The sequence below is a fragment of the Anguilla rostrata genome, chromosome 9, assembly GCF_018555375.3.
Source record: "Anguilla rostrata isolate EN2019 chromosome 9, ASM1855537v3, whole genome shotgun sequence".
Classification (NCBI taxonomy): Eukaryota; Metazoa; Chordata; class Actinopteri; order Anguilliformes; family Anguillidae; genus Anguilla; species Anguilla rostrata.
In genome coordinates, this window is record NC_057941.1 from 18,802,958 (window position 1) to 18,827,389 (window position 24,432).

At 42.4% G+C, this 24,432-nt stretch overlaps 1 protein-coding gene across 2 annotated transcripts in view; it reads left to right on the forward strand.

Annotated features, from left to right (window-relative positions):
- Positions 1 to 24,432, forward strand: part of LOC135263170 (unconventional myosin-VIIa-like) — a 35,803-nt gene that overhangs the window by 8,002 nt on the left and 3,369 nt on the right. Inside the window, exons 5-45 of one of the 2 annotated variants that reach the window (XM_064350859.1) lie at positions 841 to 1,025; positions 1,279 to 1,400; positions 1,694 to 1,836; positions 1,929 to 2,042; positions 2,763 to 2,916; positions 3,460 to 3,536; positions 5,468 to 5,587; positions 5,846 to 5,988; positions 6,488 to 6,698; positions 7,057 to 7,192; positions 7,554 to 7,660; positions 9,434 to 9,571; positions 9,799 to 9,957; positions 10,340 to 10,432; positions 11,026 to 11,120; positions 11,337 to 11,421; positions 12,143 to 12,361; positions 12,877 to 13,194; positions 13,398 to 13,601; positions 13,753 to 13,917; positions 14,599 to 14,688; positions 14,945 to 15,072; positions 15,460 to 15,586; positions 16,041 to 16,160; positions 16,380 to 16,553; positions 17,307 to 17,534; positions 18,104 to 18,274; positions 18,949 to 19,066; positions 19,309 to 19,435; positions 19,763 to 19,932; positions 20,130 to 20,323; positions 20,493 to 20,617; positions 20,704 to 20,861; positions 21,063 to 21,216; positions 21,850 to 22,005; positions 22,211 to 22,316; positions 22,572 to 22,685; positions 22,980 to 23,067; positions 23,410 to 23,516; positions 23,622 to 23,807; positions 24,304 to 24,420. In XM_064350859.1, coding sequence (XP_064206929.1) covers positions 841 to 1,025; positions 1,279 to 1,400; positions 1,694 to 1,836; positions 1,929 to 2,042; positions 2,763 to 2,916; positions 3,460 to 3,536; positions 5,468 to 5,587; positions 5,846 to 5,988; positions 6,488 to 6,698; positions 7,057 to 7,192; positions 7,554 to 7,660; positions 9,434 to 9,571; positions 9,799 to 9,957; positions 10,340 to 10,432; positions 11,026 to 11,120; positions 11,337 to 11,421; positions 12,143 to 12,361; positions 12,877 to 13,194; positions 13,398 to 13,601; positions 13,753 to 13,917; positions 14,599 to 14,688; positions 14,945 to 15,072; positions 15,460 to 15,586; positions 16,041 to 16,160; positions 16,380 to 16,553; positions 17,307 to 17,534; positions 18,104 to 18,274; positions 18,949 to 19,066; positions 19,309 to 19,435; positions 19,763 to 19,932; positions 20,130 to 20,323; positions 20,493 to 20,617; positions 20,704 to 20,861; positions 21,063 to 21,216; positions 21,850 to 22,005; positions 22,211 to 22,316; positions 22,572 to 22,685; positions 22,980 to 23,067; positions 23,410 to 23,516; positions 23,622 to 23,807; positions 24,304 to 24,420 — 5,946 coding nt within the window. Of the gene's footprint in view, positions 1 to 840; positions 1,026 to 1,278; positions 1,401 to 1,693; positions 1,837 to 1,928; positions 2,043 to 2,762; positions 2,917 to 3,459; positions 3,537 to 5,467; positions 5,588 to 5,845; positions 5,989 to 6,487; positions 6,699 to 7,056; positions 7,193 to 7,553; positions 7,661 to 7,873; positions 7,916 to 9,433; positions 9,572 to 9,798; positions 9,958 to 10,339; positions 10,433 to 11,025; positions 11,121 to 11,336; positions 11,422 to 12,142; positions 12,362 to 12,876; positions 13,195 to 13,397; positions 13,602 to 13,752; positions 13,918 to 14,598; positions 14,689 to 14,944; positions 15,073 to 15,459; positions 15,587 to 16,040; positions 16,161 to 16,379; positions 16,554 to 17,306; positions 17,535 to 18,103; positions 18,275 to 18,948; positions 19,067 to 19,308; positions 19,436 to 19,762; positions 19,933 to 20,129; positions 20,324 to 20,492; positions 20,618 to 20,703; positions 21,217 to 21,849; positions 22,006 to 22,210; positions 22,317 to 22,571; positions 22,686 to 22,979; positions 23,068 to 23,409; positions 23,517 to 23,621; positions 23,808 to 24,303; positions 24,421 to 24,432 lie in introns of those variants that run through there. The other variant, XM_064350858.1, reaches the window with a different exon arrangement.

The following is a 24,432-nucleotide window of genomic DNA, read 5'->3' on the forward strand; positions in this document are numbered from 1 at the left end:
CGCACATTTTAATTAGCATTCAATGATGCATTACAGGTTGGAGGGTCTCTTGGTGCTAATTAAGGGTGCAGTGTATTTGCAGAGGTGAATGTGTTGTTCAGTGCACAGATGCTGAGTGTAATTTTCTTCTATTCCCCTGAAATGTGTTTATACGCTAACATTCACTTTTCATTTATAGTATGGGTCGAGGTCAGTGCCCAGATTTAAAATGCATGCAAATCAAGTCTTCACTTAGTGAGAAATTGTCATTTAAGTTTCACAGATTCCAAAAAATACACCAAATTAGGTCAATCATCATAGGTAAACATGATTTGCTACAGCGGGAAATGGAATGTAGGGTGTTGTAGGTAAATATTAGTTTTTCACCTCCATTAAATGGATCAGATAGACAGAATTACACCAAATTGATGTGGGTCTTTTGGTAGCAGATTAATTATTGAATAGTATTTGTATGACTAACAATGTTTCCGTAATTATGACATTCAATCCAATAAGATATACTATCCTAGCCCTAGTACAATGATTATATTATCCATAAATAATTCATCTTATTCAACTGCATTGTTGAGGTGTATTTTATTACTATTACCTACTGAAAAGAATTGGTAGCTCGTAGATTGCACAAAGATCACATTTGTCCATGCTCTTCTAAATTGGCAGAGGATGTTGTAATAATGGAGTGGGCTTGCAAATGCAGTTGGCCATTTCAAAGAAAAAATGAAAAAATTTAAATTGATTTAAAATGAAATGAAATAAGTAATGCCATGTTGTTGATGAATGAATAATATGATGGGCATTCATCCATAATGTGAGTTTGACATTTGACCCCCAATTCTGTAGACTTACACAGGGTCGATCCTGGTGGCAGTGAATCCCTATCAGCTGCTGCCCATTTACACGGCCGAACAGATCCGCCTCTACACCAACAAGAAGATTGGGGAGATGCCGCCCCACATTTTTGGCATCGCTGACAACTGCTACTTCAATATGCAGCGCAGCAACAAGGACCAGTGCTGCATTATCAGGTGCTGTACACTGTCCAAGCAAACGGCAATCAGCAATTCACTGTTACTGTAGTCTCTCCAATAAGCCAACTACTGTACAGTGGATTATTTCCAAGAAATTAACAATCAGCCAACAAACAACTGGAACCTGCAATTAATTATTACGAAGTGGCCTGTGTGTGTGTGTGTGTGTATGTGTGTGTGTGTTTGTTTGCGCTTGTATGTGATAGTGCATGCGTGTATTCATGAGTGTGCTGATGTGTGCTTCCTCCAGTGGTGAGTCAGGAGCGGGAAAGACAGAGAGCACTAAGCTGATTCTGCAGTTCCTTGCTTCCATCAGCGGGCAGCACTCCTGGATCGAACAGCAGGTCTTAGAGGCCAACCCAATACTGGAAGGTCAGGCTATTCACCGCTTTTCTGCATGTTTTTTACTGAAATAATACTAGGTCAGACTCAAGCTTCTGGGTCATGCAAATTGTTTTCAGATAGAAATTGAAGACCCCCAAACAAGGGATGAACTCTGAGAGTGATGCTTTATAAATTCTCTAGAATAGTTGGTATGAACAAGAATATTTAGTCTGACCTAATATTATACAATCATATTTGTAGCTGAAACATAGTTCTAATGTAAGAGTGTTAACCTATGTTATGCTCTTCATGAATATGACTATGATATCAACTTCCTGTAGCTTTTGGCAATGCAAAGACCATTCGTAATGACAACTCCAGCCGGTTTGGAAAATACATTGATATACACTTCAACAAGAAAGGAGCGATCGAGGGAGCCAAAATTGAGCAGTACTTGTTGGAGAAGTCCAGAGTATGCAGACAGGTAAGGAGGAGTGGCAATCGAATGGATTGAGCAATACCCCAATACCTTATATCAGAAAAAGCATCTCTTGTGATGATTGTGTCTTCTACTAGGCTCAAGATGAGAGGAACTATCACATCTTCTACTGCATGTTGAAGGGCATGACTCCCACTGAGAAAAAGGACCTGAACCTTGGCCAGGCCATAGACTACACCTACCTCACCATGGTGAGATAAGTGCTCATAACAGCATTACACTGCCTCACCATGGTGACAGAATTTCTCATAACAGCTTTACCCAACCTCGCCATACTGAGGCAACTTCTTATAACAGGTTTACTCCTCTGAACTCTCAACATACCCAGGACACAACGCCTTTTCCCCATACAGCCCGCTTTACCTACCCAGAGGCTGGACGCAAACCGGGTACACGAAAGTCACAAAAGTCCTGTCATGATTCCTCCACACTCCACACCATCAATGGCACTTCAGGGCCTACAAATACATGAAATAGATAGATAACGCTCTGTTTTACATTGTGTGACAAATTTAATGACATTCTTTAGATTGTAGATGCAAAACATTGGTAAGTTCTGTTATTTATGGTACCATTGTTTGGAATAAACTGTTTACTTTTAAGATAGCCAGGTTTTTTCATTGCCTATTGTATATATTGACACCTGATATGATATTTTTAATTAATGACATATAGACAGTGATTTGTATGTGTGAGTAACTTGGAATGTTGAAAATGTGTTTACCACCATCATCATGTAAACAGATTATCATTTTGAGAGAAATGTAATATCATGTTAAGGGAGCAGTGAGTAGTGACAAATCCCTATGGCTATACTGGCCAAGCCATATGAACTGTATGCAAGGCAGATCTTCATTGAGACCTGTGTGTATGTGTTAAAATGCTTTCTCCACCCTGCTGGCGGTCTCCAGGGAAATTGCACCGTGTGTGATGGCCGTGATGACCTGAAGGACTACTGCAACATCCTTTCTGCCATGAAGGTGCTGATGTTCACAGAGACTGAGAACTGGGAGATCTCTAAGCTGCTAGCTTCCATCCTGCATATGGGCAACATTCACTTCAGAGGTGGGCTATTTGCACCACTGGCAGTCCTCCCCACACTGTGGCACACAGCATCTACTGTAGCCTACTCTCTAATAAATGTGTAATGCACACATTTGTATGCTACCAAACCTGCATGGAGAAAGAAATGCTGGTGAGGTAAACCTTATCCATGATGGTGATGTAAACTTTGATGATTATAGAAGATTACAAAAAACATTACACAGCAGTACTCAACAAGCTGTAAGCAAACTCAGCATTGGATATATCTACTGCTCTCGGAGGAATTTGAGGAGATGAATTTAATGCTGCGCTAAGTTGTAAAAGCCTATTACTGTAAGTGAGTCAGAATGATGTTATGCTGAGTACCGTGAGTTCATTCATTTTGCATTATAATCAATGAAGCTATATGACTGAGAGAAACATCTGCACACCAGTATCAGTACTGCCTTTACCTGCCCTTCAAGCATTGACTGATTCTCTCTAATACTGTGACAGACTGTGACCCCTGTCTGTGATAACTGCTCCTGACTCTGTCCTGTCTGGTATTGCTTCTCACCCACCTAGCTCGGACATACGCCAATCTGGATGCCTGTGTGGTGGTGCAGTCTCCTGATCTTGTCACTGCGACAATGCTGCTGGAGGTGGGACTTAATCTGCCATGCATTTATGCTGACTACAAAAGTAACTCTGAGATACGAAGCTAGAGGCCATTTAGACTGTGATAGGGCTGAGTGGAAATTGCCAGGGTGACCTTGTAAAAACAGTAAAAATGGAGGAAGAGGAAAATTCAGAAGGTAGAAATTTACAGTGAAAATTTTTTTCTCAAAGCATAAAATGGCACATAAAATATGGCTTTTTTTCTTGATTTTCACCATAATGGCATGCATTGCAGACAATCCTAAAAGAGTTGCCAGTTATCCAGAGCTAAGCAGTATGACTGCATGGAAAGAAAAATATGTTTCTAATTACAAACCAGTTTTTTGGGTAACGGCCAGTGTTCCACCCCCAGAACGAGGGCAGTTGTGTGACTATTTTCTTCAGTTCCTCATGCCTCTAGTTGGAGTTTGTATGTACAGCACCTAAACTGAAAATCATTATCCTGCTTCAATCCCTTTGATATGTTCACAGCCTTGTGGCATTCATTCTTATTTAAAGCCTTCTTTATTACATGGCACTAGGTGGTTGCATAAAATTACAACCCAAATTTTGAGTTGTTTTATTGTCTGTCTTGGCCCCCAGAGGTGGAATGAGCTCCCCACTGCAATCAGAACTGTGGAGTTGCTCTCTATATTTTGCCACCGACTCCAATGTAAGCAGCACCATGGCTTACCTAATGCTGAGCTCTGAGCATTTGGGTTTACTACCCATACCTATGATAAATCAAAAACTATATCCCTTATCCCATCTGCTTCATAACAATACTACATTCTCTGTTTTCCTCTGGCACCTGTTATGGCACCAAGCTTTATGTTGTTATGCATCAAGTGCTACTATTGGTTGTGACTATAACAATGTGCCGTCATCAAATCTGCTCATTGCCTAAACCTGCATTTGTATGTCCAAATATAGATGTCTTTTGTAAATTGTTATGCCTTGCATGTGTTGATATTGACATACATATGTGCAGCGAGAGGATGACATTGTGCAAAGTGACTTTGAATTCGGTCACATGCTCTTCGCACTGCATAAAAGCTGAAGATCAATTGTGAAGTGGCTCCAGGGGATTGGCTAATGAAGAGGGGTTATACACATCATATGTAAGGCTAATTATCACCTCCTTGCAAAGTAATGACCAGCAAGAATTTTTCCACCCCCCATCCCCAAACCATCCGATGATCAAGACCCTCAATTGATCTTTATTCTGTGTAGTCTCTTCCTGTCCCCTACGTCCTTGACTGTTTAAAGTTGTCTGCCTCCAATCAGGGGTTGGTTTTAATGGCTGTTCTGTGTGATAGGCAGTGTTCTCATTAAAATTGATGGTTCAAGCAATGGCTCCTAGGTGCATTTGTCGAGTGTCTGGGCAGTGTAGAGATAATGGCCATCGTTAAGGGGAGACAAGATTGTCAGAACAGTGATAAGCACTGGTGAAAGACATCCATTGTCACAGCATGAGTTCAGTACACTGTGAAACGAAGAAGCAGAGGGAGGAGTTCATTTTGATGGGACGCAAGTCTTCTCTGCAAGCTAATCGGGAGGTTGGATAGAGTCCTGGACGTACAATGGATGCACAGGGCCCACTTGTGGCAAACATTAGTTTGCACTTTTCATTTTCTTTATCCCTGCTTTTTTGCAGATTGAATGCAATTACCCACAGTATTAAAGAAGACTGATTGCACCATAAAGGAGCCAGCTATTGGTTGAGAGCCATCTTGTATTAGAACAAGAAATCTTGTTTAGTTGTGAAACCTTTTGAAAGTCTGCTTAAACAAAAAATAAATCAATAAATAAATAAATAAATAAATAATAATACATTTCAATAAAAACTTTTCAGAAGCAAGCTTCTTTCGTCAGGGCAGCCCTGATGAAGGGACTATAAAAAAATAACTAAAAGGTGTGTCCATGTTCTGTGAAGGTGAAACCTAGAGACATGATGGACTGTTTGACTACCCGCACCCTCATCACCCGGGGAGAGTCTGTCTCCACTCCTCTCAGCATGGACCAGGCACTGGACGTCCGGGATGCCTTTGTAAAGGTCAGCCCCTCCACCCTGTTTTCCCCATCAAAGGAAAGGTGTGGTTGCTGATGTCAGTTCCTGAATTTAGTCAACAAATCAATAATCAGAAATGATCACTTCCAAATGAATATGTTCAAGAACTACACTCACGGCTCCTACTCTAGGTCTAGAGCATGTGTGTTTGTTTATGAACAAAACAAATAATCGTGTGCTATGCTCACAAGTACACAGTAGCAAAGCACAGAGCAGAAAAGACTATGTTTTCTTACTTTCCAGGGAATTTACGGAAGGTTGTTTGTATGGATTGTGGACAAGATCAATGCTGCCATCTACAAGCCACCCGCCAGTGAGACCCAATTGGTCAGGAAATCCATTGGCCTCCTGGACATCTTTGGGTTTGAGAACTTCACTATCAATAGGTGAGCCTAAAGTAAATCTATAGGTGTTTTGTGCCTTGTAGGGTCCCACAGCATGTGACCGTCTTCTGATCTGTCCAACAAGTGTTCTATGGAGTTTTCACAATCCAGTGTATCACTTTTACCTACTGTATTCATGTCAAGTTATATAAGTTCTGGCCTTAACCGTTTCCCCCTGCGGTTGTCCATCTTCTGCTGTTTAACACTGTCCTTATCAGAAAATATATTCAGTACATATATACAATGCTTTCCACATGAGCAATTATATAATTAATTAACTGGACTTGATGAAGATGAAACTTTGACACAATAGTTCATACAATATTTTACTGTATTTCCAATCAAGTTAACACTTTAAAAGTTCTTTACATGAATGACTTAAAGCTTCCTGCAGGTGATTTGACCTGCCCATCTGGCATCATCTAACTGATGATTTGTTTGTTTATTGTTTATTCGATTTGTTTATTGTTTATGCGATTTGTCTTTTACTTATTGCCTACAGTTTTGAGCAGCTGTGCATCAACTTTGCAAATGAGAACCTGCAGCAGTTCTTTGTGCGGCATGTGTTCAAGCTGGAACAGGAGGAGTACAATTTGGAGAACATTAACTGGCAACACATCGAGTTCACTGACAACCAGGATGCCCTCGACATGATCGCCATCAAGCCAATGAACATCATCTCTCTCATTGATGAAGAGAGCAAATTCCCTAAGGTGCCACTCAAAGAGTTAATCCAGATTCCATTATTGTTTATGATTTACAGCCTAGAGGTATTCACTCCAGTTGGAGAGGTGGTAAGGATAGCCCACATCAAGAGAGAGAGGGACAAATACTCTGATTCAAGGAAGGAATCTGAGTCTTCTACACACATACTACAAATTTATGTTAACATAGTAAATAGTTTCCCTAAGAACGTATGATTTTTGCAAATAACTTGAATAATTCACATTTCCTTGTTCTGTTATATGCATATGCTTCGTTCTAAAGCCACTAGTGGACTTTGGATGGTGGAGTTCGGAAGTGTTTCTTCATTCAATTGTATAAAAAATTGTGCCTAACGTGTGCTTCCAGGGGACAGAAGCCACAATGCTCTATAAGCTGAACTCTCAGCACAAACTGAACTCAAACTACATCCCCCCAAAGAACACCTACGAGACTAAATTTGGTATCCAGCACTTTGCCGGGGTGGTGCACTATGAGACCAAAGGTACAGAGTGATGTCTTGCTTTTGTATAATAATACTTTTTTTCATTAATATGTTTTATCGTGTAAAAGCAGCTTCTCTGGTGGATCAGAGGCATGCAGTCTGCCTGTGCCTACAGCATCTGAGGAGCAGTACAGCACACTGGCTGCACAGCTCAGCTTTGAACAAAGGAGAGAATATAAGCTTGCAGGATGAGAATCTCTGCTGTATGGGAAGATGTGGCCATATTGGGGCAGACCTACAATTACAAATGAACAAATAGCTGATTACATTCTGGTTAAAAAAATACTGTGATATTGGATAGCCCCTATAATTTTTCACCTTGTAAATGAATTAAGGTAATTACACCCTTAATTATATTTAGGCTTTCTGGAGAAGAACAGGGACAGCCTCCATGGTGACATCATCCAGCTGGTTCATTCCTCCAAGAACAAGTTCATCAAGCAGATCTTCCAGGCCGATGTTGCCATGGTAACGTTCCATTACCGTAGTGATTTTGTCAGGAAATCGTTCTGTGATCTATTGGGTGACCTGGTCAAAACATGCCCAAAGGACAATCAACTTGAAAATAAATAAGCCTCTCATTTAACATCGATGCAATTATTTGGTCTTTAATTGTCTGACTCATCATGGCTCTTAACATTGGCTCTTTCTCCTGTTTCTCTGTGTAAAATCTGACCTCAGTTTCTGTGTGGCTATCTGCAACCTGCCACCCCTCCGCCCAAGGTAAAATACCCCCCAGTTAGCATTATTTGCTACTCCCAATTACCATGTTGGTCCAGCACCATGAATCCTCCCCTACCCTGTGAGGCGCCTGTAGCACAACCTCCCCTCATCTCACCTTGCTTCAAGTGTTTTCCAGCCCTACTGATCCAGGGTCATCATATCCATTCACAATCTCATAACAGTTACCACTGCATGTAAAAGTTGGATACTGGTTAAGGATAGGACCCCAGATGTGGAATGTGTAGGCGCTTTCAGACTCCAGTCCATGGTTTCTCCCCCATATCCCCCAAAAAATGACTACATTTCCCATCTCAGTAGAATGTAAACCATTCTTGCTGCAGTGCTCAAACCCAAGAAAACCTCAGCATTGAGGAATGAATGGTAGAGAATACGTATTTACTTGAGATATATTGTCCAAATGACATGATAGTTGATATAATATGCTAAAACAGGGTTTCACCCAGAAAAATTGCGGAAGAAGAGGTGGGAGGGTAAGCAGTAGTGGAATGAAGCAGCGAGCCGTGGTATTCACACGGAGTAGCCTGCACCCGACCTAGCAAAATCATGACTGTACAATGACAATTTTGTTTTTTTAGTTTTATTTTAATGTTGGAATTCACGAGTGCCTCCAGTATTAATACGCGGAGAAAAACATGCAGAACTAGTGACCATGTAAAAGTGAACATATTTTAATTTATTCTCCCAATGAGATCATTGTTTACAAAATGGTTGAAATGCAAAATTTGCTGAACTTGAGTGGAGGTCTCTCATAGAGACAGATCAGTCCTATGTTTTGTGTGTTTACATTAAGAGCTGAGGCCCTTCCTGTATTTTCACCTGTGACACCCCCACCCCACCCCCCTCCCCCTCAAGGTTTTCAGTAAGGTCACCCTGTGGTAAGCACACTGTTAAAGTCTGGACTTGAAGCACTGTTCATTATAGCCCTGATATTCTGCTAATGTAATTTATTCTCCTTTAGCTTACGAAAATGACTTCAAAAAAATTCCATACTCTACTGCATTTGTGTCTTTGAAATATTATGGCCATAACAGTAATTGGAGCCGAAATATTTTCTGGGCAAACGTTAGTCATGAAAACCACAGAGATTTGTGGAAATAATTTAGTGACTGTACCCTCTTTCTCCCTCAGAAAAGTTGCCTTTGGAAACTGCTCTAAGCTTTTCCCCAGCAGTTTTGATATTCAGGGAGGAGAAAGTCTACCCTTTGAATGCTCAGTGAAAAGCACTTATGCCACTTATAATGTCCATGTTTAAGATTCCTGTATGGTAGTGAGGGAGTCAACGACAATGACAAAGGGAGGGACTGAGAGGAAGGTAAAGGGAAACGCTGGAAATGAGGAAAGGAAAAGGCCATGAAAGAGAGAACAGAGTCATGGGAAAGAGAAAGAGAGCGGAGGTGGAAAAAGTAATCAGACCGGCAGGCATTCTGGGCGGATCCCCCACCCCTCCCCTTCCCAGCTTCCCCTTCTCCTGAGGTCATCTCTGTTGTGTGAGCGCAGGGCGTGGAGACGAGGAAGCGTTCTCCAACGCTCAGCAGCCAGTTCAAGCGCTCCCTGGAGCTGCTGATGAGGACGCTCGGCGCGTGCCAGCCCTTCTTCGTGCGCTGCATCAAACCCAACGAGTTCAAGAAGCCCATGGTGAGTCGCCGGCAACCTGCTGCCACGACGGTCCCTTAATGGGCAGGATCATGGTGGCGGATTGGGTTTGAAAGGGGGTACTGTCATTTTGTCTACAAAAAATGTCATATAGGGAACACCCCTGGTGGAGGAACATCTGCTACACAGCCGAGTCCAAGCTGATGAAGTTACCGTAATGTTGTGGCAATGTGACAATGTTGTCCATAACCTTGTTTCCATCCCTGCAGCTATTTGACAGAGAGCTGTGTGTCAGGCAGCTGCGCTATTCTGGCATGATGGAGACCATCCGTATCCGCCGAGCTGGATATCCCATACGCCATACCTTCACAGAGTTTGTGGACCGCTACCGCGTACTTGTGCCTGGTGTCAAACCTGCCCACAAACAGGTGAGTGAGCTCTGAGCACTGCATTCATGCCATACATGCACTCTTGCACCTGAGAGTTGGATGAAAATCCACATATCCCAAAAAATTGCTCTTCCATCATAAGCTTACTTGGCAAACTTAATTGCATACTAAAAAAGAAGAAAGCCAAATATTTAATGTTTATGTATCGTGTCATGGCTCCATATAATGATAATGTTAAAATGATTGCATGTACACGTTGTATATCTGCGGTTATGGGGTAATGATCATTCTCAGAAATGGTCTGCAGTCATATTAGGGTCCTCTGACATACAGTACCCCTGGTGTACTGACCTGTAGTTGAACAGGAGAACATGTTGGATATTGTACACTCATCCCTTCATAAAATTGTGATGTTTCACAGGAAGACTTGCATGGGACATGTCAGTGCATTGCTGAGGGTGTCCTGGGGAGAGAAGGTGACTGGCAGATTGGGAAGACTAAGATCTTCCTCAAGGTGCCTCTTTTTGTCTGCTATACTGCTTAATCATTGAATTTCCAAATCAACAGCCAGATGAGCATCTGAAGGCCAAGGCATAAAGGTGTGCTACCTGTATATGGTGAAACATGGATTAGTTGGTTTCCACAGCCTATAGGACTGCTTGGTCTGAAGGCACTGCTGTATACCAGACTGAGGTCAGGTAGCTGTAGTTTTTTGTTTGCGTTTTTTGCTTTTTGTTTATTTATTTGGAGATTTACAGTACTTGTGCATTATATGTCTTGCCTTGCACTTTTTAACAATTAATACATGGTAGTCCTTGTTACTGGGTCATTAAATGTCCATGACACATGGCACAGGAAACCCCTTACCACAAGGGCAGAGAGCAACAGACACACTTCCAAACAGGAAGTGGCCTCTGGATCAGATTATACTTTTTACACAAAATTCTTGAGAATTATTGAAATAAGATGAACCTGGGTCCATTTTCTGCAATTACAGAATACCTCAAGCATATACTGTATGTAATGCATTGTTGAAAGGTTCAGAAGAATCATGGTGTGACGGGAACCGGCTTTACGTAATTAAATATCTTACTGCAATCCTCTCAGGATCACCATGACATGATGCTGGAGATTGAGCGGGACAAGGCCATCACTGACAAGGTCATTCTCATTCAAAAGGCAGTGAGGTGTTTCAAAGAAAGGTGAGAGAAGCAAGAGAATGGGGGGGGGGGCTCTAGGACCATGGCTATCTGGGGGATACACCCCTGCCAGTAGTTGGTAAAGAATTTGCTAATAATAATATGGCTCATTTTGATTGATTAACCTTAACCTATCCATCACCGCAAACACAACCTATGATTCTAAAAAAACTCAGTCCTAACCTTAATTGAATACGATTTCACTCATTTTCCTTACAGAACTCGTTTTCTGAAGATGAAAAAATCTGTGATTTTGATCCAGAAAATGTGGAGAGGGTACTACTGTCGAAAGAACTACAGTGCAGTAAGTTTCACTTTTTCTGGTTTCCTCAGCAGTCTGTGAGCTACACTAGCATCATCTACCTTACCATTTATTATCGTCTGACTCCGCTGTCTTTTTAGTTATTGATACGACTATCCCACAATAGAATACCTTAACTCTTCACTAGTGATGACTGTACAGAACTATTCCATTTCCATTGCATTGCCTACAACCAGTTTGTAGTACATGACATCACAATGAGTTCTGATGTCCACCCACAAATGCAGACGAGATTGTGCTGCAAAAAAAATTTTTCTTGTCATTTAATTGGAAGCTCTGTGCTTGTTTTTCTCCTTTGTTTGTTAATTCAAATTAATCTGTAATTTCTACAGGCTGAACTGGCTTTGCCAACATGGTAAAAAGATGAATTAAAAGAATAAAACATATGTGCAATAAAACATCTATCCATTGTCAATCCCACAAAGGAATTTTGTACCAAAGAAATCTTATTGAATCAGCTCTATTTAACCTGATCTAATCATATGTCTTTTCCCAGACAGATTAATGAAGTCTTTGAGGCATGTAATTGAAAGAATTGTCATCTACTATATGGGAGTTGGACAAAAGAGTTTTATACAAAGCAGCACAGTAAATCCTGTGGTACTGTCTCAGCTCTCTGTTCTAACTATGTGCCATTGCCTGTGTGTGTGTGTGTGTGTGTGTGTGTGTGTGTGCACGCGTGTCTGTCTGTCTGTCTGTACAGATGCAGATTGGCTTTTTGCGGCTACAGGCTCTTTTCAGATCCCGTAAGCTGTGCAGAACCTACCGGTCAGCTCGGTACCATGTCACCCACCTTCAAGCGTGTTGTCGGGGGTTTCTGGTGAGGCAGGTCTTCCAACGCCAGTTGTGGGCTGTCGTCACCATTCAGGCCTATGTCCGTGGAATGATCACACGCAGGCTGTGCAAGCAGCTAAAGATTGAGGTACATAATAGAATATTAAGTGACAATGTGTAAAATTATTATAAAATATTCAGTGACATATAGTGCCATCTTAAAACTGGCTAGCGACGCTGCTGAGTGCAGAGCACAAAGAAGACCATGGTATCCTTGCTGAATACTGTACAACCCAGGGTTACTAGCTGGATATTCAAATCAGTTGGTGCCATTTATTGTCAGCTATCCCATGTGAGCGCTCATTACATGATTAGATGATTGTACTTGTTAGATGATTTCCAAGAATGCCATTCGCCTTACCATGTCAGTCTTCCTTCTGTTGATGGTGAGAGTTGGGAATTTATTTTTACGCATTTATAATGTTATTAATAATAATTTGGAGACAATACAGTGTTAGACTATACAGAGTTATACAGTGTATACACCCCAGTGACTATTGAAAGGTTATTTTTAAGTCTTCATATTTAACCTTCTACCTGAAAGCTTGTGTGTTCAAGGTGAAAGATGAAAGCAGTGAAGCCCCCCTTTCTGTCTCTGTGCAGTACCAGCGTCGCCTGGAAGCAGAGAGGTTGCGAATGGCAGAGGAGGAGAAGCTCTTGAACCTGATGACAGCCAGGAGAGCCAAAGCAGAGGCAGAAAGGAAACACCAGGAGCGTCTGGCAGAGCTGGCCCAGGAGGAAGCGGAGCGCAAGAGGAGAGAGCAGGAGGACGCACGAAGGAAGAAGGAGATGATGGAGGAAGTAGAGAAGGCCAAGCAGGAGCCTGTCAATGACTCAGACATGGTGGACAAGATGTTTGGCTTCCTGGGCTCTACCAACTCCTTCCCTGGCCACGAGGGACAGGCCCCGGATGGCTTTGAGGTAACATGAAAAGATGGATAATTAGCATGTGGTTAATGGGTCACTTGGATTTGACTTTCAAACCTATTTGTGTCTCAGGTTATGCCTATATATCCTCATTTTACCTACCATGGCTTTACTGGCCATATAACATTTTTCATTTGCATATGATTTGTATGTCACATGTCATGGCATGTGTGTGTATGTGTGTGTCTGTGGGACAGGATTTGGAACAAGCCAGAATGGCCCTGGAAGATGAAGACCTGGAAGAGTCCCTTCCACTCCCAGATGATGAGGAAGAGGACATTTCAGAGTACAAGTTTGCCAAGTTTGCTGCCACCTACTTCCAGGGCACCACCACACACACCTACATCCGACGCCCACTCAAGCAGCCACTGCTCTTCCATGAGGACGAGGGAGATCAGCTGGTGGGTTATCCTGTGACCTGGGCTGCCTTCCATATCTGCACAGCACTGCATCAGTTTCATATTCATTTCAGCTTGAAGGCAAGCACTAAGCACTGCTCTTCAGAATCCCTAACCTCTGCTCCACACATTCTGGCTCCTTCCCCCTCCCCAGGCTGCCCTTGCCGTCTGGATCACGATTCTGAGGTTCATGGGAGATCTCCCAGAGCCCAAGTATCAGATGGTCATCAGCGACGGCAGTGAGAAGATTCCGGTCATGACCAAGATCTACGAGACCCTGAGCAAGCGAACCTACCAAAAGGACCTGGAAGAGGAGGAGGTGAGGAGACAAATGTTGGGGGCTGGGGTCCTGGATGGGAAAAAGAGAGAGGTTTGAGGAGCCGGCAATAGATCTGTTTTCAGGAATGACATTGGTATATCTGCCAAGTTTTAACATTTTAGTGTGTTCATTTATTTTGCTTAACCCACCGTACTTAATGGAAATACTGTACCTGCAGTAACGTTAGCTTACTCGTAATGTGCATAAAACTTAGAAATCCTACTTCAGTTCTATTTGCTGAAGTCAGAAAAGACCGCTCATTCCTGTTACTGAACTCTTGCTTTCGAGGCTAGTCTCGCCTATTTCGGGTATCATTGGATGACTAAGTGAAACACTGTCATTGTATTGCTGGATAACTGGGAGAAAATATGTGAAATCCAATTAAGAAAACTGTAGATTCTATGACCTCATAACACCGTAGCACAGGGTTAAAAACTGGAGTTGCTTCAGGTAAACTGTATCAGTTGGTACCCCTGGTAGGGGTTAACCAGAGGCACTAGGAGGCATATCTCAGCAAGATGGAAGAGGGTATAGAAGCGTAGTTTTCCCATGAACAGACCTCCATATAAAGATGACTGCCTTTCATTAGCCAGAACTGTAACAAAACAACTGTAACAGAACAAAACCACTATAATGCAGCATTCTGGGTGACTTAACTGACCAATGTTGTCTCCCACACAGAGCACTCACAATGAAAGTCAGAAGAGGAACAGTGTTCGCCACAAGCTTGTGTCCCTCACACTCAAGAAAAAGTCTAAAATCACAGAGGAGGTGAGTATGTGGGGGTGAACCGCCACACATCTACTGCTCAGGACAACAACCCTCCAACAGCGGCCCTCTTGTGGACAACTTTGATAATAGATAAAGAGCTGGATGACATCTGCCTTGCAACTCTTCCAGGGTTTCATTTTAAAGTACTATTTTCTGAATAAAGTATTAGCAATTACATTTTCAGTTTTGGTATTTCCATATACTGGGTGTACTGAACATGGATAAGAACCAAGCACAGTCTGTTGATTGCTCCCAGGTGGCCAAGCGTCTGAGTGATGGCGAATACACTGTACAGGTGAACAGTATGCTGGAGGACCGCCCCACCTCTAACCTGGAAAAGCTGCACTTCATCATAGGCAACGGCATCCTACGCCCAGCCCTCAGGTAGGGGACAAAATCTCTGACAGCACCTGCCACAGAAATCCCACACACTAAGCAAAGCAGTTGATGTTTTCCTGTGAGAAGACCTCATTATACTGCTCCTTAAAATTGTGTGTACATCTTTCTCTTTCCCATTCTCCAACCATAGATCTGCTGAGACATCACACATATCTTTACAATTGCAATTCCATCCTTTTTTTAAATATACTTTAAATGTCTATGTATGAAATGTCCTTGTTGTAAACATAGCTAAGCAATGGTTCTCTTTCTCTCTCTCTGAATACCATATATACCCCAGTACCAGAGAATCTAGAGTAGACTTCTTATATATGTCTATGGTGTTATTATTTTTTTGTGTTATTGCTGGTTCCTCTCTGTGTCTTTCCACAGAGATGAGATCTACTGTCAGATATGTAAGCAGCTGTCACAGAACTCATCAAGGACCAGCAACACCCGGGGCTGGATCCTCATCTCCCTCTGTGTGGGCTGCTTTGCTCCCACTGAAAAATTTGTCAGAGTAAGACCAGACCTGGTTTATATCCTAGAAAGATCTTCATCTTAGTGCTTATACTTGTGTATCATGTATGTAATACACCTCCGATGGTTCCTTTCTGTTTTGACATTCTAACACCAAAGAAAAACTAAATTAATTTGTCAACAAATGAATATTCTATGCAGTGGAAGAGGTGTAGGAAACCAATGAATAACCACTGAAGAAATTTCTCAAATATGCTTTTTGTCCTCCACCTTCTTTGTTGTTCTTCTAAAGAATTAAGCAAAGGCCCTTAGATTATGGAAATAAAATGAAAGAATGTTATTTCTGGGCTTTGTTTGAAATGTTTTGTATTTGAGTTTGAGACAGCCAGAAAATCTCAGGACCAGTGAAGCATTTAAACCTGAGAATTAGATAGCCCTCATGTGTTAATGATGTTTCATTAAGCAGTGAAATTTCTATCTCCTTGACCCGACAGTATTTACGCAACTTCATCAATGGAGGTCCCCCTGGCTATGCCCCCTTCTGCGAGGAGAGATTGATAAGGACCTTCATGAATGGGACGCGGACACAGCCTCCCTCCTGGTTGGAACTTCAGGTGCACCCATCCCTCCACCCCTCACTCTGTGCTGGTCTCATTTATCTCAGTCCACTTTCAATCTTGTTATAATTTCACATCGGGTCTCCATCCATTTGACTCTGTGAGTTCCATCAGTTTAGGAATTGACTGTAAAGTCAAGCAAATGGACCTTCTGGTGTGGTGACAGAATGGAGAAACTGGTTGCTTTAAGCATGCTGTCATCATCCACTTCCCCAGGCAACAAAGTCCAAAAAGCCCATCATGCTACCAGTGACCTTCATGGACGGCACAACCAAGACCCTGCTGACGGACTCAGCCACCACAGCCCATGAGCTGTGCAACGCCCTCGCCGAAAAGATCAACTTGAGAGACCGATTTGGCTTCTCCATCTACATTGCCCTGTTTGACAAGGTAGAAGCACCATTCTGCCCCACTGTAGCCTGAATGTTCTGACCATTGTACCACACTGCACAACCGACCAACCATGCAGTCCTACAGACCTGTGGTTCTTAAAACCTTTATTTCTACAGACCAATTATGAAAATTTCAGTGGAGTGCATAAAACGACTATGTAGCACAATGTTCCGAACAATCTGCCTTAGAAAGGCCAGATTAGTCTAAACACATGGCTGCATACTGCTGAGTACAAGTAGCCATAGCATTTGTTGCTTGCTCATTGCCGCCTGTATAGAACACTAATCATGCTATTTTTTTCACACCTAGTGCAGTTTAATAATAAACAGACAACATGCACATTTCTCCTAATGCAGTCTGCTTGCCTCTGTTAGATGGTTCATGTCTCTGTGCCACTTTGCAAAGCTGCCTGTACCGCTACCATTTTGATTGATCGCACTGGACCACCTGAACTTTCAAATGTAAACAAAACAAATTGCAGAAATTGAAATAGGTAATGAACACAAACTTACAGTACTACAAACTTATCAATGGGAAGGGTGTACCTGCTTGTTTGAGCAAAGCAATTTTTCTTACTAATTTATATCAATAGTTAATAATAATATTACTAATGCACTTTCCATTACATTGTAACCTTCCCCATGGGCTTCCAGTGGGCACTTTTAATTCACAATTTAAGTGCCGCTGCCATAGGTTTTTGCGTTCCCACCCCTCTGCTTAGGGCTGTTCTGTCCTTTCCACTCCACATAGGTGTCCTCTTTGGGCAGCGGGAACGACCATGTGATGGACGCGGTGTCCCAGTGCGAGCAGTATGCCAAGGAGCAGGGCGCGCAGGAGCGCAACGCCCCCTGGAGGCTGTTTTTCCGCAAGGAGATCTTTACCCCCTGGCACAACCCAACTGAGGACAGTGTGGCCACCAACCTGATCTACCAGCAGACCATCCGCGGGGTCAAATTTGGGGAGTACCGCTGTGACCGGGTGAGGTGACACCTTGGGGGCTCTACTGGGGAGAGGGGTGCTACCCCTGTCCTGAAACATTGCAATGCCATAACCCATTTTTAGATCTGCAGTTATAGCTGGGATAATCACATTAAGAGAATACTTTTCATTACCTGGGTATAAAGCTGTGAGCAAGTGTTGGGTATGAAGTGTTGGCTACACAATATAAAGTATGATGCAATGTTTGAGTTCAATCAGATTGATATGTTGATATTACATTGTTAAATGTTACCTGGGTGAAAATCCAGATTGTAGCTATGTCAGTAATATTGAGAAAACACTACTGGAGTATATATTAGTTGGGCATGAACCTGGGTTAACCGTTCTGTGATAATATGTTCTTTTCTCAATTTATGTTATATCCCTGTGCAGTGTGCACTTTTTTCTCTCCCCTTGTGTCTCTGTGTTGTACTCTGTGCCTCTGCTCTCTATGTGTGCTGTTTCTCTGTGTGTTGAGCTCTGTGTCTCTGTGCTCTCTCCGTCACTATGTGCTGTCTCACTGTGTCTCTATTCTCTCTGTTGTTTCTCTGTGTCTCTCTGTGTCTCAGGAAGAGGACCTGGTGGCCTTAGCCTCACAGCAGTACTATGTGAGCTATGGGGCTCAGATCCTCCAGGAGCGGCTGCTCAGCCTCGTCCCCTCCTACATCCCTGATCGTGAGATCAGCTCCTCCAAGACCTTGGAGAAATGGGCACAGCTCATTGTGACTGCTCACAAAAAGGTGCTGCCAGTCAAACCAACACCAAGCACCAGTACCAGGCCTCAAGGGAAGCTATCCCATAACTACAAGCCACTTTTCAATCTCTTTGTCATATCTTTCCATAATTTTCATAGTCACCATGGTATCAGTCACAAACATGATCTATGCAGGCCAATGCAGCAAAGGAAACCCATCTCCAAATGTGCTTCAGTGGCCAAATGGTGGCACATGATGACTGTAGGGAATAAACAATACATTTCTATGGCTCTGTCCCACCTTAAACGTGGGAGTGCACAGAATGGCATCATCCAATCAATACCAATCCAAGGGCGACTCCTGTCATTTCACTTTGGTATTATTAATGATATGGGTGTCACTCAGCAACTGACCCCAGCAAAGGTGCCCTTGTCATGGTGTGTGTGTGTGTGTGTGTGTGCATGTATGTGCGTGTTCATGCATGTGCTTTTATTCCTTGTCTCAGAGATAAGTCCCATTACTTGTACTATTAAGATATTTTAATATTAGACTGCAGCCTAATCACTGTGATCATAGGACGGATTTATCTTTTTTCCCCATTTTCCAAGGACACACTTCACTCATTTCTTCCCTTACAGATGCAATTTACATGGTCATGAATTTTAATGTGGCTCAAACTTTTCCTTTCATCAATCATTTTAATGGTCTTATGGCCACAGGCAATCTACACACAGAAGAGAATAGACCCACAGAGGATCAAGGAGGAAGTTGTGGATTTCACTCGGTTCAAGTGGCCTTTGCTCTTTTCACGATTCTATGAGGCCTTCAAATTTTCTGGTACGTATATTTAAGCCTTAGTTATTACATGTGACAACAAACTCATACTTATATGTACATATTAACATACTTAACAGCATGCTATGGAAATATATTTAGCTGCTCAGTGCTTTTAAAGGCAGGAACAGTGGTGTCCTGGAGAATATTTGCTTTGTTTTCTGGTTACCTTCACATTTCCTGTTAAGCCCCTTATCAGTTTTCCGGTCCAATTGAAATCGTTTTTATTTTTTCCTCTACACAAGGTCCCAGCTTGCCAAAGAATGATGTCATTGTGGCTGTGAACTGGACTGGTGTTTACTTTGTGGATGAACAAGAGCAGGTCCTGCTGGAGCTGTCCTTCCCAGAGATCACTGCAGTTTCTAGCAGCAGGTGTGGTACACCCACTGCAAATATCTCACTGGAGCGCAGTGTTTCTCTACTTTTACAGTGGTATTGTTGTTCCCTAGACTGTGAAGACCCTGCTCCACAGAATATCTCTACTAGTCACAGTGATATCATAGGTGCTCAGAATGCCACTGGAATCTTCTTACTACTGAGGCCTCATTTATAAAAATGTGCTTGGATATACACTTAAACTTTAGCTTAAGATCATTTTCCAAGTTGTTTTCTAAATCTCAAATGAACTTCAGTTTGAACTCGTGATTTCAAAAGAGAAAACAGAATGTTTATTTATTTATTTATTTATTTTTATGAAAGAGGAGGTAAACTCCAGGGGCAGAGTTTCACATTGGCTACCATCAAAGGGGATGAATACACCTTCACCTCTAACAACGCTGAGGATATACGGGATCTCGTGGTCACCTTCCTGGATGGCTTGCGAAGGAAGTCAAAGTTTGTGGTCACTCTGCTGGATAGCCCCAATGCACGTGAGCACCCCTCTTATTGACAGCTTGTCCACAGTTCGCATGTGCCACATATTTAAAAAAACGTCACTCCTTATCACCACTATGCACCATCATATGCACCAACTGTAATTACCCCTCCATATCTGTAATGGTGTCTTTTCTAGAAAACTCTGTGATGCTGACTGCCTGCAATGGTCCCGGAATTCTGTGTGTTTCAGCTAGGGAGGATTCCATGTTCCTCAGCTTTGCTAAAGGTGACCTCATTCTGCTAGACCAGGACTTCACCGGCGAGCAAGTGATGAATTCGGGATGGGCACATGGTGTCAACGACAGGACTAAAGAGAGCGGTGACTTCCCAACCGACCTAGTTTATGTGCTCCCATGTGTCACCAGACCCCAGTACGATCTTGTGGTCAGTAATCTCTTACACATCCCTCCGTCTGTCTGTCAATATTTGCACATCCTTTACATGCAGTAAAATGTACATAAATTAAACAAAGTGTGTGCATTAACTTAGTCCCACCCAGATATTCATTTGTGTGACAAGTCCTCTGCGATCCTTTTCTATCTTTGTGACACAGGCCTTGGTCACCATGTCCCCAGAACAGCGTAGGCCCTCGATCAGCCTGTCGCAGCTAGTGCTGGCTGAGGGAGTGGAGAAGGTTAAGCCCTATACCCTGGAGGAGTATTCATATGACTATTTCAGGTACCCAGTTGGCCTCATGCACAGAACCCTTCTTACACGGTGTTGCTATAACCCCATGCTGCTGTAAGCCCTCTGTTCTTCCACAGACCCCCTCAGAAAAGTACTTTGAGCCGAGTGATGATCACTAAGGGCCGGGTGAAGGATCAGCTGTGGTGCTGCACCAGGGATCCCATCAAGCAACCACTACTCAAGAAGGTTCTTAACCATGAGGAGCTCTCCCAGGAGGCCTGCATGGCCTTCATCTATATCCTTTACACTGAGATCACACTGTAGTTTCACACTGTTTTACACTGGGTCTCAACTTAGCCTCACACTTCTTTGCATTGGATCTCTTCATAGTCTCATCATGCTTCATGTTTTATTGTATGCATTAGTATAGGTATTTGATATTCGGTATGCATGACTCCTGCTCCAGTGTGTTCTTCCTTGATAGCTACTGCTGTACCTATCCTGAAGTACATGGGTGATTACCCATCCAAAAGAGCGCGCTCTGTAAATGAGCTCACTGACCAGATATTTGAAGGTGCATTGAAGGCGGAGCCTCTGAAAGATGAAATCTTCAGCCAGATCATCAAACAGCTCACAGAAAACCACGTCAAGTAAGTAATCTATCATGACAGCTATCTTCTGAGATCATGAAAAAACAACACTGTTCAGATTTCTTATATGACTAATGTTCTCCAAGGGTATATACGCACATGTCCTGGAAAGACATGGACATGACTATCCATAAAAAACAGATTAAAAATAAATAAATAAAGCATTGGGCCAAATCTCATTAAGTTTGTAGGAATAGAACAGATCTTGGAAATGAAATTACAAGAGTAAGGGTAATGAGGTGTACTCCTGAAGTCAAAATAGGGACTTCACTTTTTTCAAGTACACTGATTACATACCCTTTTTATGTGGGTATTTAGCAAGTATCACAGCGAGCATTCATTTTTCTTTGTTCATGTGTTTTGTGTGTTTCTGTGCGTCCACATTTGTTCCCATGTTCTGTGTATATTCACAGCAGTGATTACTTTCTCCATTGTCTCTGTATGCTCATCAGAGTGCAGCATATGTTGATGTTTGTGTTTCTGTATCTGTATGGATGTGACCACAGTGGGGGGCCTTGGTGTGTTTGGTGTACTTTGTGTGCTTTCTGTGAGTTATGCTATGTGTTGAAAGTGTATCTGTGAGGCACAGCTGTGTGTAGATCACAGCGAGGCATCTCTGTGCTGTCCTAACAGATACAGTGAGGAGAAGGGCTGGGAGCTGCTGTGGTTGTGCACAGGGCTCTTTCCTCCCAGCACTGTGCTCCTGCCCCATGTCCAGAGGTTCCTGCAATCCAAGAAGCACCACCCCCTCGCCCCCGACTGTATGCAGCGGCTGCAGAAAGCTCTGCGGTAAGTCTTTTCAGAAATTTTTAAAATTAGCAATCCTATTCAAATGGATGCATGTAAGCATGCAGAGACTTGAACACAGGGTATCAAATTCCTACATGCACTAAGGGCTGTAGAGTTTTCTTATTCTGATTTCTTTGGTGTCACACAAAAACTTCTAATCCAACTAGTCATCCCATCTTGTTTTTATTTGTTTATCGTGAACCAGAAATGGGTCCAGGAAGTATCCCCCACACTTAGTGGAGGTTGAAGCCATCCAGCACAAGACCACCCAGATCTTCCACAAAGTCTTCTTCCCTGATGAAACAGACGAGGTGAGGATTTCACGTGACTGCTGGAATGTCGCTAACAGGAGGAGGTAGTGAACCCAACAGGGAATTAAACTAGTGACCTATTGCACATGTACAGAGTGGTAAGAGTATATAAGTTTCTGTTTAGTAGATGGCTGTATAGGCCACTAGATACAGTAACTAAATGTAAACAAATTTTGTTCCTTTTTTTTGTTTACAAAAAATGTAAATAAGTTCTGAAGAATAATGAAATAAAGTGAAAACAAATGTAATTTTCAGGTTTTTGAAGTGGAGTCAAGCACAAAGGCCAAGGACTTCTGTGTCCGCATCTCCAGCAGGTTACATCTCCAGTCCTCAGAGGGCTTCAGTCTGTTTGTGAAGATCGCCGATAAGGTACCGTACAAGCCGCAGGCGACATTTCCACCTGCCGATTGTGAGACTGAAATGTGATCCAGTCAGGTCAAGTTGTGATGAATGTAAATATAAGAAAGAGATAATATTGATAATATTTACGATTCATCATTTCATGATGTTACTATTTAATCAATCTACCACTCAATGTAATTTTTTGCTGTCAGATTGAGGTGTGATTATCACCATGTACCATATTAAGATTTATAGGATTTGTGGTCAATTTCTGTTCTTAAAGTGCTACCTGTTTATTTTGTCATTCTTTTGGTGTATCAGGTGATCAGTGTACCAGAGGGTGATTTCTTCTTTGACTTCGTCAGACACCTCACTGATTGGATCAAAAAAGCCAGACCAGCAAAGGATGGTAAAGTATACCTACTGTATCTTTCTGTTTCTTAATCTATGTTACAGTTGAGACCAAAAGTTTACAGTATATAAACTTTGGAATTGCATTTGTTTCTGTTCTGAAATTGATTTAATTATTCTTATGTATTTGTACTTAAGATTTAGACCTGTTTCATTTTTGCTATAAGCTATATGAGTGTTCTTAAAGAGCAGGATGAGGAAGCATAGTTTCAAAGGAGGCTCTGAGTGTCTTCAACCCTCTAGCTCGTGTAGTGAAGTACATTCAGTTAAACCACAGCAGATCTCTAGGGCTCACACTGGTTAATCTGATGTCAATCCCATCTTTTTACTCTTCCTCTAGGTGTAGTGCCTCCATTGACCTATCAGGTGTTCTTCATGAAGAAACTATGGACCAACACTGTCCCAGGGAAAGACTCCATGGCTGACTGTATGTTCCATTACTACCAGGTGAGCAGCAGATTAATGGCTCAGTATACATGCCTGTTAATACATGCATGAGTGTGTTTCTCTGTGTATAAGACACACTCACCCTCATGGTTGTTCCCTGTCCAGGAACTTCCTAAATACCTGCGAGGTTACCACAAGTGCTCACGTGAGGAGGTCGCCCAGCTTGGGGCCCTCATCTACCGTGTCAAGTTTGAGGAAGACAAGTCTCATTTTCCCAACATTCCTAAGATGCTGAAAGACATGGTGCCCCAGGATCTCATCCGCCAGTTCTCGCCTGATGACTGGAAGCGAGTGAGTGCAAGGCTTCTATGAAAAGTTTACTCTATGAACATGTCCAGTATCATCTGGCACTGTTTCTCCACCTGCAGCCCAATCTTCATAACAGTGCTGCATAAATCACATTGTGTGGAAAATAAATTCTACTGGTCGATACATATTTTACTGTTTTTGTCATTGTAAATTTCAGTGTAATACTGTATGCATAAACCACATTAAGCATTGTAGAAGTGGTGTTTTTATCAATGGTAAATCATGGCTGCTTACACCAAATAAAGAACTATCTGCTTGTTCACTAGCAACTTAAAAGATATTTACATATTCTTGATAGGCTGAGAGTGCACACTGGTGATTTGATTTAGGTCAATGTAAATAGGGTGTCCAGATTTATAGTCCAGTTTCACCTGAACCTTACCCCTGAATGCAGTCTGATTTCAGTGGCTTGACCTGTTCTCATGTCTCCTGAAGTCTCTTCTATTGTGTGCTCATTGGTTCTTGTGTCTCTGTGCAGTGTATTGTGGGATACTTCAACAAACAGGCAGGAAAATCCAGAGAGGAGGCCAAGCTCATGTTCCTGAAAATCCTTTTTAAGTGGCCCACATTTGGGTCTGCCTTCTTTGAAGTAAAGGTAGTCTGTGTT